This window comes from Propithecus coquereli, unplaced genomic scaffold (genome assembly GCF_000956105.1).
Source record: "Propithecus coquereli isolate 6110/MARCELLA unplaced genomic scaffold, Pcoq_1.0 Scaffold307, whole genome shotgun sequence".
Taxonomy (NCBI): Eukaryota; Metazoa; Chordata; class Mammalia; order Primates; family Indriidae; genus Propithecus; species Propithecus coquereli.
In genome coordinates, this window is record NW_012148697.1 from 3,115,363 (window position 1) to 3,131,997 (window position 16,635).

The following is a 16,635-nucleotide window of genomic DNA, read 5'->3' on the forward strand; positions in this document are numbered from 1 at the left end:
AGCTCTGATCCTCACTGTGCAGGGAGCACGCCGAGGTGCGAGGAGGGGCCCTCACGCACGGTCAGAGCTAAGAACTGGGTCCCAGAGCACCCTCCGCCACTACTGCGGAATGGCTTTGTGGAGGACCGGCTGGGTGTGCGAGAAAGGCAAGCACAGCCTTCTGGGGAGGACAGAGGAGGGTCACTTAGACCCACCTGAGTCAAATGGGTCAAAGAAAGCTCTCTGGAGGAGGTGATAGCTGAGCTGTGTCTTTAAGGGGTAACCGGGTGAAGAAATGAGAGGAGGAGGGTTGGGTAAACCAGACACGTGGCACATGTCTTCAGGAAGGACATAGTCAAAGCCCTTGAAGAATGAGGGGCCTGTCTGGCAAGGCTGAGATGGACAGTGGGCTCTGGACTCGCGGCACCCCTCTCCATCCGGGTGCTTATTTGCTGCCACGGTGCTAAGACACTCAGCCGGGCCAGTGAGATTTCAGATATACATGAGGAACTTGGGTAGATGATGTAAGAGAAAAAGATAAAAAGAAAAGAAAAATTCATCATAAAGAAAGGAGGCATCTGCCGTGAGGGGAGCGTGGCTTCGGGCAGAGTTCCAGTTGCTCCACGTGCTCGCTGGCGTTGTCAGCCTTTTGAATTCTGGCCATTTTGTGGGTGTGTGGTGCTAGCTCTCTGTGGTTCATCTTGCATTTCCCTGAAGACTGATCAAGTTGAGCATCTTCTGTGTGCTTATTGCTACTCGTATACTTATTTGGTGAAGGATCTCTTCAAATCCTTTGATTGTTTATTATTGTTAATATTATTGTTTAGATATGCTGTTTGCCTTCTTATTATTGAGTTACAACAATTCTTTATATATTCTGGATACAAGTCCTTTGTTAAATATATGTACCACAAATAGTTTTATCTGAGTGGATTATCTCCTCATTTTCATGACGGTAAATTTGGAAGAGCAGGCTTTTTAAATTGTGCAGTCCTATTTATTGATTTTTAATGGTGTCTTACTATTCAAAATACAGTTGGCCTTTAGCCGGGCGCGGTGGCTCACGCCTGTAATCCTAGCTCTCTGGGAGGCCGAGGCGGGCAGATTGTTTGAGCTCAGGAGTTCGAGACCAGCCTGAGCAAGAGCAAGACCCCGTCTCTACTAAAATTAGAAAGAAATTAATTGGACAACTAAAAATATATACAAAAAATTAGCCGGGCATGGTGGCGCATGCCTGTAGTCCCAGCTACTCGGGAGGCTGAGGTAGGAGGTTCACTTGAGCCCAGGAATTTGAGGTTGCTGTGAGCTAGGATGATGCCACGCACGGCACTCTAGCTCGGGCAACACAGTGAGACTCTGTCTCAAAAAAAAAAAAAAAGAAAACAAAATACAGTTGGCTTTTGATCAATGTGGGGGTTGGGCACTGATCCCTTGAGCAGTTGAAAAACGATGTATAACTTTTGACTCTCCTAAAACTTAACTACTAATAGTCTACTGTTGACCAGAACATAAACAGTCAATACATATTTTGTATGCTATATGTATTATATGCTGTGTTATTACAATAAACTAGAGAAAAGAAAATGTTATTAAGAGAATCATAAGGAAGAGAAAATGTATTTACTGTTCATTAAGTGGAAGCGGATCATCATAAAGGTCTTCATGCTCATCATCTTCATGTTGAGCAGGCTGAGGTGGGGGAGGAGAAGAGGGTTGGTCTTGTCTCAGGGTGGCAGAGGCAGAAGAAAATCTGAGAATAAGTGGACCCGCTCAGTTCAAACCCATGTTGTTCAAGGGTCAACTGTATAGACAGACCAAAATGTAGCCATTAGCTTATTTAACCAACCCATGTTTGGACATTTAGGTTGTTTCCAACCTTCACTATTGGACCTGTTGTGTCAAACATCATTGTACTTATACCCATGTTGTAAAGATAGACTCTCAGACGCAGGGCAGGATACAAATGTTTGTAAGGCCTTGGTTATACACCCTGGAACTGTCTTCTGAAAGGGCACCTGGTAACTTGTAAATGAAACTCAGTTTCAAGGAACTGGCCAGTTCTCTTAGTTCCACAGCTTGGTAGTTTGTTTATAGATAATGAAACTTTAGAAATGCTTAAAAATGTACATGCGCGATCTTATCACTACACTCTGCTTCGTGAGACCTTTTTTTCCATAGATAATAAAAGATCATTACAGTCACTTTCCAGCGAGCATTCCCAAAGCCTGGACCCTCACTCTGTAGGAACTAAGCAAGGATCTATTACAGAAGGAGCGCCGGGCAAAGGGCTGTTTGCTTTTCTGCTTGTGTATTTACCCGTCTGTGAAGCTGGGAAAGGTCAGCCCTGTCTCACCCGCAATGAGCACCACACGTCAGACTAACTACGAGCCTGGGGGGTCATAGCAGTAGCCACCTTCACCAAGGCCGGTCACCCCTGGGCCAGGGGCTGCCTGTTGTGCCTCTAACCCTCCGTGACAGCCTCGCCTAGTGAGTGCTACTGCCCCACTTCAGAGCACAGGCAGGGACCGGCCCATAACACTGACAACGCCTATGTTATGGTTGATGTCATCTCGATCTACCAATGTTTAACCATACCATAGACCACACAGGGGTCAACCAAGGTTACAGCCATGGAGCAGAAACACAAGCAAGCTGATCATCTTGAAAAACGTCTTGCTCTTGGAGACTTCGTTTGCTGGTGGCAAAAGGAAGTAACTGGTTTACTTATTGCTGGAAGCCTTGCTGATGTCCCAGAGTTAGTCGGTGGTCTAGTCCCTCGCCCACTCCATGGGCCTCTCCTGCAGGGCCTGGTTAAATTGTATCTGAACATCTGGGTCAGCAGGTTTGGGAGCCTAGGGACAGGTGCTTTCAGAGGGTTCTCTGAGGGGTCGGCCTCCCCTCTCTGCAAGGATTGCCTCAAGGAAAGCCGGACAGGCCCGGGGAGGCTGGACAGAGGTCAGCGTCAGCACCAGCCTGGGCACATATGTGTACTGCACGTCCTTAGCCTCTTTTCCCAACATTATTCTTAACTCTTGCCCCTTAACCTAGCTACTCGTATGTACCGGTTTGTCCAGGACATTCTGGTGCTCACCTGCTACCCAAGTGGAATTATTTCTTTGCTCTTTCAAAGCTGTCCCAGTTACACTCCATGCTAATGCAAATGGGCCAGGCAGAGGCACTCAGCACAGACTGACCTGAAGATACCTGCGGTGCTATGGATGCCTTAGGGTTGCCTCTCAGGGCTTTATTATGATAATGATATATTAGTCATGACTCTTTTGATTGCAAGTGACCTCACATTGGCTTTAGCAAGAAAAAAATGTACTGGGTTGGTGTAGGTGGGTAGTTGGAGGTGGGAGTGGGTGGGATTCAAGAGTCCCTGGGACCAAGTTCTCAAGCAATATCATTGATTCTGCTTCTCTGTCTCTGTTTCTCCCTCTGTCCCCATCTCTCCATCTTTCCATGGGCAAGCAGTTATGAATAAAGCTTGCCCAAACCTGGAAGCAACCAAGATATCCTTCAGTGGATGAAGGGATACATAAACTGTGGTACATCCAGACACTGAAATATTACACAGTACCAAAAGGAAATGTGCTAGCAAGCCACAAAAACACATGGAGAAAACTTAAATGTATATTACTAAGTGAAAGAAGTTAGTCTGCAAAGGCTACATACTGTATAATTCCAACTATATGACATTCTGGAAAAGGCAAAAGTATGGCGACAATAAAAAGCTCAGTGGTTGCCAGGGGTTGGGGGGTGGAGGGAGGGACCAACAGGTGGAGCACAGAGGACTCTTAGGACAGCGAAACTAGTCTAAGTAGAATATGATACTAGGACAGTAGATCCATGTCATTATATATTTGTCCAAACCCACACAGTGTGCAACACCAAGAGAGTCCTCCTGTGCAGCTCACGGATCGTAGCAATGTGCCACTCTGGTGGGGGATGTTGGTGGTGAAGGAGGCTGAGTGTGCGGGGCGGGGGGGTCTGTGGGAAATCTCTGTGCCTTCTGCTCAGTTTTGCTATGAACCTAAAACTGCTCTATGAATGAAAGTCTCTGTACAACAAGAAAACAAACAAACAAACAAGGTTTCTCCTGCTCTCGCGGTTCGCGTGCACAGCACGCACCCTCTGCCTCTGTGCTTTCTCTTTCTATTTCTACGCATTGCAATTTCCCAACTATCCAAGGGGACGGTTTCCTCGTTTCAATTTGTCTTTGTAATAGTATCTCTTCTGATGACAGAAATAACATATGTACAAAATTTGGAAAATAAAAAAGGAAGAAGACAGAAAAAAAGAAACAACCCTACACCAAATTGCTCCAGTCAGACATATCGATCACATTTTGGATAGTGGCTGGCATTATACTGTTTACTTAATTTAATATTGCATTATTCCATTAATATCACATTTCCCCATCACAAAAAACTTCAAGAGCATTATTATTGTTTTGGTAAATATATCATGTGTGGCCATACCATAGTTTAGTTAGTCATTCAGCATTCAGGTGGTAATATTTAGGATGTTTTCAGTTTTGCACTATTATAAATAATGTCATGAAAGTCTATGTAGTTAAAGCTTTGTGAAAGTTTTGAATTATTTTCTAGACTTTCAATTATAGCCTTGAAGAATATGGATATTTTGGTGATTCTTATTCTATTACAAGATTGCTTTCCAGGAATTTTGTATCTGTTTACACTCTCAGAAGTAGTACATCAGGGTTTCTGTCTTTCTGGTTTTATTAAGTAACATAATTTAAAAGACAATTTGTTGAGTTGATGAAAGTGGGGACAGAAATGGTATCTCACTGACCTAATGAACATGTCTTTTTTCCTAGTAAGGCTGAACTTTTAAAACTTATTTATTGATTATTTGAATATCCAATTTTGTGAATTCTCCATTTGGCCATTTGCCCATTTATATTGGGATCTTACTGTTTTCCTTATGAATTTGTAAGAGTTCTATTTTATATTCAAAAATATTTTTCTTAATTTTTTATAGTTTAATTTTTTATGTTAAACTTATTTTTAAAATGGAAATAGCTTTTTCCTGATAAATAAAATAATGGAGCAAGGATGTGGAGAAAGGGGAACCCTCGTACACTGTTGGAGGGAATGTAAAATTCCATAGCAGTGCAACCACTATGGAAAACAGTATGGAAGTTTATTAAAAAACTAAAAATAGAGCTCTCATATGACCCAGCAACCCCACGGCTGGGCAAATAACCAAAGGATGGGAATTCAGTATAACGCAAAGATACCTGCACTTCCATGTTTATTGCAGCACTATGCACAATAGCCAAGATATTGAATTAACCTAAGTGTTCATCAGCAGATGAATGGATAAAGAAATCATGGTACATATACACAATGGAATATTACACAGCCACAAAAAGAACAAAATCCTGCCATTTGAAACAACATGGATGGAACTGGAGAACATTATGATAAACGAAATAAGCCAAGCACAGAAAGACAAATCTCAGATGTTCTCACTCATATGTGGGAGATAAATATTAAAAACAATTGAGCTCATGGAGACAGAGAGTACAATGACAGTTACTAGAGGGTGTGAAGGGTGGCAGGGAGCAGGGATAGAATAGGGATGGTTACAAAAATATAGTTAGAATGAACAATATTTGATTATTGTGATTGTTGTGATTATAGTCACAACAAAGTGACTATAATCAACAATAAGTTAGGGTATACTTTAAAATAACTAAAAGGGTGGAATTGGAATGTTCCTAACACAAAGAAATGATAGCTGCCCGAAGTGATGGGTACCCCAATTACCCTGATTTGATTAATTCACATCGTATGCCTGCATCAAAACACCACATGTACCTTGTAAAGATATACAACTATTATGTACCCATAATAATTTAAAATAAAAAATTTTAAAAAATGGGCTCTCATGGTAAAAAAAAGTCACATATAAAGAAGAAAGTAAAAATCTTCAACATTCTATCCCTTGAACTTGAACTAACATTTTTGGAACGCTTCTTTCCAAACTTTTATCCTGTATTTTGATGGTATTTTTTGAAGTTCAAAAATACATTTTTATGTACCTCAAAACAAGCATTTTTAAATTTCAATGTATCCTCCAATGCTTTTGTGTTTAGAAAAGCCTTTCCAATGTAGAGATCAGATAAAGAATCACCTTCTTTAAAAATAGAGCGGTGGTTCTTTTTATGAAGGTATTATGTCATATTGTAGAATATTTAGGAAATTAAGGGAAAAAGATCAGCCTGAATGCATTGACCCTAACACATCTACTTCCTTTATGCATTGTTCTTTCAAGTCTTTGATCAGGAACTTTTAATTTATTTTTATGTGGTTGCAAGGGTAGTGCATGTACAATTTCCTGTCTTCCCCTTATTGCTCATAATTATGCCATAAGCATTATTTTCAGATTGCTACATAATCTCTGTAATGGTTGTTTTAAACGGTTCCTTAATGGCACCTCCTGTCACTCTGCTGTCATAGGTGACCCCACCCCGCTGATGAACATTTCCATTGCTCCCGATTTCTCTGTCAAGTGATATTTTGAAACACCAAAGTCCAGTGAAGCAGAATCTCCCACTGTTCCCTGGGGGCTGACTGTAATAGGATTTGACTTCTGCTCCTTTCCTCTGAGGAGTGTTGGAAGAAATTGCTTTCAGAAAATGGTCAGAAAAATGACAAACATAAAATTAGGAAGAAGGAGACGCATGTTGAGCATTTAAGAGAAGGCTGCTTTAGAAACCAAGGCTGTTTAGGTTTTGCTTTTGTGACTCACAAATCGAGCATGAGTTTATAACAATAATTTTGACAAATGCTTTTCACTCATGTGGTACTTGGTGTGTTTTAGGGCTGGTGCAGGAAGGTCTGGGGCTGGATCTCTGCTTGTCATTTGCTGTGTGTGACCTTTAGCAGTGATGCAGCTGTTCAGCACTAGCCTGTCTTTCTGCAGAATAGGAATTTAGTCAGCCCCTGTATCTGCAGCTTGGGCACCCACAGATCCAAGCAACTGTGGATTGAAAATATTCAGAAAAAGAAATACAACAATAAAATAATACAGATAGAAAAATACAGTACAACAACTATTTACATAGCATTTACATTATATTAGGTATTGTAAGTAAACTAGACATGATTTAAAGTAAAACAGGACGATGTGCATAGGATATGTGCAAATACTATAGAATTTTCTACCAGGGACTTGAGCATGTGGATTTTGATATCCACAGGGGTCCTGGAACCAGTCCCCCCATAGGTACCAAGGGACAGCTGTCATAATAGGCCAGGAAGGAGGACAGATTCACAACATGGTGGTGCTGAGTGGTAACAGAAGAACCAAGGGTAGCCAAAGAAAAGTGCAGGAGGGCCTTCCAGGGAAGAGAGCAACCTGTGTGAACCCAGGCTGGATCTTCCATTCCTGGGCCTCAGTTTCTCCATTGGTATGTGGTCTGCAAGAACCATTCCTGTTCCTCCAGGAAGCCTCCCAGGGACCCTGTCCCTGGCCAGCTCTGCTCCTCTGCCTGCACCAGCCCTGGTCTTTCTTGCCCAGGCCTCCTCAGCAGGACTCACTCTGTTCAACAAGCTCACAGTTCCTGAGAAACTTCCAGAGCCAGGCCCTGACCTCTAGGGCAGCAGAGTGCTATAGCCCTGACATGTTTTGGGATGGGTCAGGGCTGGGTATCAGCAGACTTAATATGTGTTTGTTAACTTATGATGGTGTCATTGATGGGTTGGTAAAGCGGTTAACAATAACCTTATTTTCTCTATGATGAATATCATTAATCATTTTCTTTCCTGCACGGGACAGGAGACAAGCCAGCGAACAGTGGTGGAGAACGTGGGATGGAGAGTCAGAGATCTAGTTCCCCGATGTCTCATTTGTAAAATGGGAATAATAACAGCACCTACCTCACAGGGCTGTCGCGGAGACTGAGTGAGACAATGCCCGTCAACTCACTTGGCACACAGTAAGCCAGGCACGCAGTAAGCGCTCAGTAACGTTAGGTAGTTGTTATTTTAACAAATTGTTAACAGACTGGAAGGCTGAGTGCCTGGTGGGCAGTGGACTAGGCTCTGCCGGCAGGGGTGTGGCGACATCGCGGAGGCGCCCAGAGAACCCAGGTGGCGACCCGGGCGGCGACGCTGGGCACCCGGCGGCGGGAGGTGAGCCGGGGAAGGAGAGGGGCTCCAGGCGCGCTCTCCCAGCAGCCCGGGCTCCTCCATACAGGGCCGCGCACCAACCGCACACTTTAATCTTTGATTTTCGCAAGCACCCCTCTCCTCCGCCTGGCCTCCTTTCCTGGGTGGCAGGATATCAACTGCTTGGGAGGGACACCAAGGCGCCAGGTCCGCAGCGGCGCTGGACCCAGGACAGTCGTGTTAGTCCCGCCCCTGGGCGGTGTCGCCCGAGCGTCCGGGGTGTCCCTCGCCACGCAGCCTCAAGCGCCCGCGCGTGCCCCTCCCTTCTCGCGGGCCTTGCGGTCCCGGCGCCCAAAGTGGCCCTTTAAAAGGCAGTGCCTCGTCCGGAGGGGGCGGGCGGGGGCGCTGACCGCTGCCCGAGGCCCGGCCCCCTCGTCCCTCCCCCTCGCTCCGTCCGCGCGTAGCTCGCTCGCTCGCCGGCCGGGCGCACGCTCCGCCTCCGCCAGTTGGCTCCACCGTGTGGTGCGCGGCGTGGAGAGGGAGCCGGGCTGGACGCGCGGCGGGGCTGGGGGCTGGGAGCGCGGCGCGCAGCCTCCCCGCGCGAGATCGGCGCCCGCCACCGGGCGAGGCCAGCGCCGCGATGGCCGAGATGGGCAGCAAGGGGGTGACGGCAGGAAAGATCGCCAGCAACGTGCAAAAGAAGCTCACTCGCGCGCAGGAGAAGGTGAGCGAGTCGGAGCCCCAGCCGCCGCGCCATCCCCGCCACTCGTCCCTCCACCCTCTGTCCCCGGGGGCCGGTCCTCACCCGGGGTTAGGCGCTGTCACCTCCAGACGAGAGCTTCCGAAGGCTTGGAGGAAACCACAGGCTGCCCCCCCGACCCCCCCGCCGCCCCCGTGTCCCTGGAGTCCTCGTCCTCTGTCTTTCCACCCCCGGCTGGGTCAGGAGAGGGCGCCGCTGTCCCCTCGCTCCCTTCGTCTGGCCGCTTTGTACCTTCGTCGCTCGTCTGCAGAGAAGTGGCGGCCCACGCTCCGGGGTCTTGGGGCGCGGTCCAGGCTCACCCCCCCTTTGGAGGCCGAGGGCCGGAGGCTGGGAGGCCAGGAGGCCAGGTGGCGACCCCAGCTCTCCAGGCCCCAGGCAATCCGGGCGGTGCCGGCGCTTGGGGAGCGACAGAGTCTGTCCCTCCGTCCCCGGGCCACTCCAACCCCGGACTCCCGAGGCGGCTTCCCGCACCGGCACCCGCTGTTCCCTCCTTCCCACCGCCTCTCCGCTGCTGTTCACCGCGGGCTGAAGGAGGGATCTGGTTTCCTTTCCCGAGCGGTGCCTGCGGCCTGGAGGCTCCGGCCGGCCCGCCAGAGCAGAGGGCTGCGCACCCCTTGAGGAGGTGCCCTCATCCCAGCAGGGGCTTAGCATTTTTGCTGGCTGAGAAGGGGGTAACGGCACTGGCTTTGGGGGCCCATGGCCCTGGTGGGGAGCCGGCCTGGAGGAGGGGCGCAGAGGGCACCGCAGGAAACCCGAGCCCTCCTGCTGGAGAGCGACTGGCTGGAGTAGGGGATGGAGTCGGTCTTCCCCGGGCACCCTGAATGTGCAGGAAATGCAGGGGTTGGGGGCGGGGGTCTGCCCCTGTCCGCTTTCTGCCCCAAGCCACCTCTGGTTTATTGAATTGGATCACGCCAGCTGCTGACGCCACTTCCCCTGCCGACTCCGACTCTGAAATCTGAGATTGCAGAATCCGTGTTTCTGCCCTGGTGGGCCCCCAGTGCTGCGCGGTGGGGCCTGACCCCTCTGCAACCCCTCGGCAGGGCCGCCCACTGGATGGGGACCTAGGGGCAGGCCGGCCTTTCCCTGCCAGGCCTTGTGGTTGTTATAAACAATGACTTTTGCAGCTGGGACCTGGGGGCTCCCTAAGGATGCAGCCACGTGACATGCGGGGGGGGGGGCGGCTAGAGCTTCCCTTGCACCTCCCTCAGAGTCCTACTGCTTATCCGTGTGGGTCCTGGCTAGGGAGGTGGGTGGGTGTACATTGAGGGAAGGGCCCTCAGCCAAGCTCCAGGTCTGGCCAGACCCAGCTTGCCCGCCCTGCACCCTAGGAGAGGAGGAGGAGGAGGAGGAGGAATTAGAGCCCCCAGGAATAGCTGGTTGGGGACTGGGGAGACTTGAATCACGCAGGTTAGGGGGGTGGCAGCACAGATGTAGGTACCCTTGCCCCTCCTCATCCCCATGACAGGATAATCCATCTGGGGCCTGAGGCTGCTGCCTTCCCCTAAGGAGCCAGGGAGATGAATGGGAAGCCCTGGGTTCGCTGAGACAGATCCCCTGCCCCCACCCTACTGGTGTCTGGCTCCTTCCTGGCTCCCCTTTGCTCTTGGTGTGTCCCCTTTGCCCTGGCTGCCTTTTCTCTGCAGAAGCATCTTTGATGTAATTCTAGGGGCAGTCACTGACCCACTGAGCTGCTAGCCCTCTCTCTCAGCGCTGTTCTGTGGCCGTGCACAGTTGGCTGACAGCTGGTCAGCTATGGATGCTGGTCTTGGCCAACGGCTGGCCTTGCCCAAGCCTGGGCTTTATGGGACTGGAGTTGCTTAGTGCTGCAGCTGCTCTCTGCCTGCTGGAGACTAGTTAGGGACCCTCCCCCATCAGAAGCCAAGGCTCCTGGCTAAGTCTCTGAAAGTGGCTTTCCCTTCCCTTCTTGGCCCAGCGGCAGGCCCTGCTTCCAGAAAGCTCCGTGCCTTAACCCACAACAACCTCTCCTGTCTGCCTTCCCGCCACACAGAGTCTGTGTCACAGCCTGGGTGCTGCTACACAGTATCTTTGGGTGGTGTTCAGTACCCCTTGTCAATGGGACCGGAACCTAGTGGCTCACAGTAGGCAGACCTGCCATTGTCCCTACCTTGCCTCAGTTAAATCAGTGAGTAATGAGGCAGTTCCAGTTTCCCAGTGGCTATCCTGACCGAGGACAGCAGGAGCTGTGATAGAAGGGCCTAGAGAGTACTGGTCTAGGACGAAGGGCTCCCATCTGCCCTCCTCTCTGCTTCTCCCCCAGTCTTCCCACATGTCTTCTCAGCCCAAACATCCAGATTCCAAGGGTGACAGTGAGGTCAAGGGCAGCCTGTCCTCTGGAGTGGGGGGCACCGTGGGGTCCCCAAGCTGCCTCTCCTCTGCCTGTTCATGGATCTTGGGTTATTGACCTGCCTGTCTCCTCCACTGGTCTGGGTGCTCCCCGAGGGCAGGGCAGGCCCATGTATGTGCACCAGCATCATTCACCTGGCCCCAGTAGGGTCTTCGTGAATGTTTATGAGCAAACAAGGGTGTTAGGTGGCTTGGCTTGGGAGTCCTGACGCAGGCCGATGGGTGCGCTGATTTGCCTGATTTGCGCTGTGTGCTCCTGTGCCTTCCCTCGTTCATCAGATCCTGCCTGGACACTTGCCTGGTGCCTCGTCCTGGCCTGAGCCCCCAGATGCTGTCTCAGGCAGGGTGCCTGTGACTCTGGCCTGCGTAGAGCTTGGTCTTGTAAGGTCTGGTGGCCTCTGGCCTGGTGTGGAAGCACCAGTGCTGCTGGCCCCTAGCTGCTGCACCCAGAGTGCCTGAGGAGTTTATGTGCAGGAGTCAAGACTCACTCCAAGACTATCTGATTCCTGGGTCCAAGCCCTCCACCCCTGTACACACCACACACGCGCCTGGAGCTTAGGCCTGTGGGTGCCATGAGGTCATCTTCCCATTGCGTTTGGCTTGTCGGACCCTCTATAAATGACTGTGTCCATTTTTGGGCCTCAGAAGGGTGGCTGGGCAAAGCCAATTTAGGGTGGAGCCTGGGTCAGATGACTGAGAGGATTAGAGGTTGGCCGGCTGGGCCCCTTGGGGGATGGGTGGCTGGGAAGAAGGACAGTTGGGTAGGGGGTGGGATCTGGCCCACCAACCCTTGAAGCCCACTGCCCGAGGGTCCTCGTGAAGTGGGAGGCTGGACCTTGCTCTGGCGGAGCGGGGCTGGTGAAGAGCATGGGAGGAAGGCCCTGGCGGGGGTGGGAGTGTGCACCCCGTCCATCCTTCTGGCTGGCCCTGAGCCTGCTGGGAGGGGTGCAGGCTGGACAGTGGGGAGGGCCAGCTGGGAGCAGGGAGGGCCCAGGCTGTCAGTGCACAGCACCGCGCTGGCATGCCGGGTAGGTGCTTACTAAAGGAGAGTGTGATGGTGGTGATTGCTAGGACCCGGATGCACTGCCATATATTGCACTATGCTCATCTGTGTGGTCAAGGTCTCCTGGCGCAGTAGCCACCTTAGCCTCCTCAGTAGGGGCCAGGCCTGGACACCAAGGTTGTCTTCCTCACAGCAACCTTAAGAATAGCCATGCTACACCCCAGAGTGGGTGCATGTGTCCCCTTTAACAGAAGAGGCATCTGGGGCCATCTGGGTGATGGAGCTGGAAGCCCACCCAGAGGCCCTGAGCTCCTCCCACTTGGGCCACTGACTTTGCAGGGGCCCTGCCCCTTCCCAGGCCCAAGGCCTACGCTGTCACCCTCTACCCGTAATTCCTGCTGTTCTTTCTTGGGGTCCATCTCTGTCCTTGCGTGTCTGAGGCCCTTCCCTGTTCCCTGCCCGCCAGCCATCTTGCCTTTTCCTCTCTCTCTCTGCACCTCCCTGCTGTGGGCCTCGTCCCTCTGAGCTCGCGCAGGCTTTTCCCGCAGCTCTCCAGTCTTGGAGCCCTTCTCCCTGAGCCAGAGTTACTTATGAGGATGGTTCATCTCACCCGCTGGAGGGGGCTTCTGCGTGGGTATCCTCTCTGGATGGGCCGGGTGTGTTTGGGGCTCCGTGGCATTTGGCTAAGGCCTGGGGAGGTTGGAAGCATGGCCTCCAGACTTCCCCAAGCCCCCAAGGGCCCTGGCTGGCTTCAGTACGGACCGGTGGCTTATGGCAGGGGTCCCAGGCACAGGGAAGGAGAAGGTGTTCCAGGAGGCACAGGAGTGGGCCAGGGTGAGGGTGCCGTGAGGACACTGAGGATGCTGGGTCCCTGAAGACAAGGGGTGGCTGGGCAGTAGATTCGGGCCAGTTTTATGAAGTCGTGAGCACCGGGGAAATCCATGTACCCCAGGGATGCTCAGAAAAGGCTTGAACTCTTCTCTGTCCCTTCATCACAGATCGGCCCATCAGAGTTCCCTTCCCACCTGGCATCTGAGCAGGCCCTTGACCCTGGACTCGGCAGTGTCGGCCCAGCTGGTTCCTTACAAGCCGTGAGATTGGATGGAGTGAGGAGGGTGCTCCTGTCCATGAGGCTCCAGAACCCCTGAGTCCTACCCCCCACGTGAGGCCCTCTGTCCTCACATGGCTACAGGAGGGACGGCAGGGAGCTCGAGGGCTCCGGGGTCCCTTGACTGGCTGGGGGACCTTCTTGAGCCCCGTTTCTTCAGGTATAAAATGGGGGTAATAATGGTTCCTCTTCACATGTGTGTTGTGAAAAGTAAAGCCTCCAACAGGTGCCTGGCACATAGCAAGTGCTCACTAAATGCCGGCTCTGGGCAGAACTGACATCAGCCTGCCCAGGAAGCCCTCCCTCCCACGGCCCCTCTTCCCAGTCCTGTCCCTGGGAGTGTCCATTACAGGCCTCTATAGACAGCTAATCCCTGCTGAGCCTGGAGCTGATCAGGCTTATGATGTTGTCACAGTCCCGGGGCGGTGACTACAGTGTATGTGTGTGTGGTGTGTACAGGGGTGGAGGGCTTGGACCCAGGAATCAGATAGTCTTGGAGTGAGTCTTGACTCCTGCACATAAACTCCGTGACCCTGTGTAAGTTTTTTCCCCATGCCTGGGCTTTCCTTTTCACCATCAGTAAAGTGATACTGGGGTTTGCTTATTCATTCACTTATCCATGCAGCCGATATCCAGGGCCCACCCTTCCCTGGGCACTGTTCTAGGGACTGGGGCCACAGGGGGAGCAAAACCAAGCCCCTGCCCTCCCGGAGCTGACATTCGCGCTGCGGGAGACAGTGGGAAGCCGACAGCCGCGGTGGCAGGTAGTTGCAAGAGCAGGGAAGCAGGAGGTGGCCTTTTAGTTTCCTCAGTGGAGACTGGCTGGGCGCGTCCTGCGTGGGACCGGCGCTGGTGTGAAGACTCAGGTGTGGGTGGTGGTGCAGGTGCTCACACAGCGGGAGGATCCAGGCTGGTGGGCAGCTCTGGTCTCCTGTTGGATGCCACCCTGGTATGTGGTGTTTTCCTAAAGCCACCTCTTTGGCAAGTCTCCTTTTGGGGTTAAAAGTGCAAAGAAAAGGATATCAGTTTCACACTGACAGAGGGCAGGCCTGGGCAGACGTGCAGCTTCGGTGGGGGTTTGTGCAGGGCCAGGCGGGCCGGGGCGGCTCCTGCCCAGGAGGTAGGATGGGGGAGGTTGGAGGAGCTGCTAAAAGAGAGGAAAGAGGAGGAAGGCACGAAAGGTGGCCTGGACTGGGGCGGTCACTTGTAAGATTTTCATGCCTGGCAGCCATGTGGTGTCGTGGAGCCCAGGAAGGCTCTGGAGAGCTGGGTCTGGGTCCTTCCCCACACATTCCTACCCTTGGGCAAGTCACACTTACTTCTCCGAGCCTCAGTTTCCCCGTCTGAAATAGGGGCAGTGATTGCTGCCACTGGGGCTGTTGTGAAGTGGGAGCGTGCAGGGGGGCTGCCAGCCCGGGGGGCGCCAGGCCTGCTCCCACCTGAACTCACTAGCAGGAGTTAGCCTGTTGCTGTTCTGCTGTGGAGGGCACGCGCCTCGTTGGGGGCTGGCACCCAGGATGCTGGCTTCCCCGAGAGGCGCCGTCTCCTAAAGAGGCCACAAGGTCATGGACATGCCAAGGGCTGACCCGGGTCAGTGCTAGGGAGCTGAGCGGAGAAAGGCAGGCTCTTCCTGCCCCGAGGGAAGCCTTTGCCAGATATTGACTTAATAATAGCGTAGTTTCACCACATACCTGCCTCGCGCCCTGTCACTGCAAACAGGTGAGGGCACTGGGTCCCATCCAGCAAAGGAGGAAACTGAGGCTCAAGTGGTGGGTGACTAGCCCACCTCCCTTGTGGTCAGTAGGTGGGGTGGCCTGGGGAAAAGCCTGGAGACAAGCAAATGAGAGGGAGCGTGCCTCCCCCACCAAAGACCTCACGGTGAAGGGCATCGCGGTGACAGACTTTGGTCCCTAGGACTGTCCCTGATTAAACAAGATTTGGAGCCCCTGTCTGCTCCCCAGCTCCGCTTGGGATCTAGGCCTACACTTTGGGGTGTGTGGTGGAGTCTGGGGCCATGGGAAGGCCTGGGGTTTCCAGATGCAAGTCCAGAGACAGGGATTTGCATGCAAATGAAGACAGACAGGACCCTGTGGTGTGGGGTTTTTCCCGAGTAATAAAAGCCACATCCAATTTATTCCATCTGAAGGAACGCTCCTTGTTCTGAGATTGTATCCTGTCCACTTTTGTTTTTGTCATTGCTACAATGTTTCTTTTATACAATCATGGTAATACCAGTTGTTTTTTTATTGTTCTTGGGGAGAAAATAGCCATGCGGCTGACCCCATGTGTGCATGGAATACTTTTCCTGGTGTGGCGTCCCATGTTCTGGGCACATGGCTGCCACCCCTGTGGCCCGGCTCAAGGCTTGAGGCAGGCCCACACGTTTCTGCTCCGCCAGAGCTGGGCTCTGCCTGCTGTGGTCACCGTGGCATCTTCCACCTCACCTTGGCACACAGTAGGTGCTCTGTGCATATTTGTTGCATGCCTGGATGTGCGGGTCCTTCAGGCAGCGGGAGACAGTGCTGATGGCTGGCAGAGGCCCCGGAGGCTCCCCGGGTCTCAGGGTGCAGGGTGGGAGGGAGAGAGATGGCTGTGACTGCAGGATGCAGATCCCACCCTGCCCCAGGCCACACCACCTTCTCCTCGGGGAAGTGATGCGTGAACTGCTTAGGGCCGTGGTGGGGCCTAGCCTGAGCCAGTGCTGTAGCACTTGGTGCCCAGTGACGGGGTTCTTGTGGTTGGCCGGGGCCCTGCCGGGGAGTCCTGCCTGGTTTTAGGCCAGATGCCACATACAGCTTGGCCTCAGCCCTCTGCAGAGGGTATCCCGTGAGAGAAGCTTTCAGGCGGCAGAGGTACTGGAGAGCGCCAGCCGAGGGGGTCGTTGTGATTTGCTGGCCCAGAGAGGTCCCTGTCAGGGCCAGGGAGCTGCTGCTCTCAGGCTTCGCTGGCTCTTTGCCAACCCTCTCCCCTCTGCTTCCTGGGCCTGCACCTTGGGCCCCAGTCACTGACCCAGATCCGAGCGCAGCAGCAGATGGGGTGGGATTGGGGTCACAGCACAGGGCGGGGAGGTTCAGGCCTTGGAGCTGGGGGGACAGCGGCTTTGGGGTGCTGAGGACTGGTGCCCCCATGCTGTGCCCATAGCACTCGGCCACCACCACCCCCCTGGAGGGGCCACGGGGCTGCAGACGGTTCCCCTCTGCAGCATGAGGCTGCAGCGTCTTGGCGGCTGAGCCGGCCATCGTGGGAGTGAGTGGGCGGCCGCAGGCGGCAGCCGCCACAG

The 16,635-nt window shown here is 52.5% G+C and overlaps 1 protein-coding gene across 10 annotated transcripts in view; it reads left to right on the forward strand.

Annotated features, from left to right (window-relative positions):
• Window positions 1–8,391: 8,391 nt before the first annotated feature.
• BIN1 (bridging integrator 1) overlaps window positions 8,392–16,635 on the forward strand; it is a 53,294-nt gene continuing 45,050 nt past the window's right edge. For 5 of the 10 annotated variants that reach the window (XM_012649923.1, XM_012649924.1, XM_012649925.1 and 2 more), the window contains exon 1: window positions 8,392–8,844. In XM_012649923.1, the coding sequence (XP_012505377.1) occupies window positions 8,761–8,844 (84 nt within the window). In that variant the 5' untranslated portion in view covers window positions 8,392–8,760. The remainder of the gene's footprint in view (window positions 8,845–16,635) is intronic. The other 5 variants (XM_012649931.1, XM_012649922.1, XM_012649927.1 and 2 more) reach the window with 2 other exon arrangements.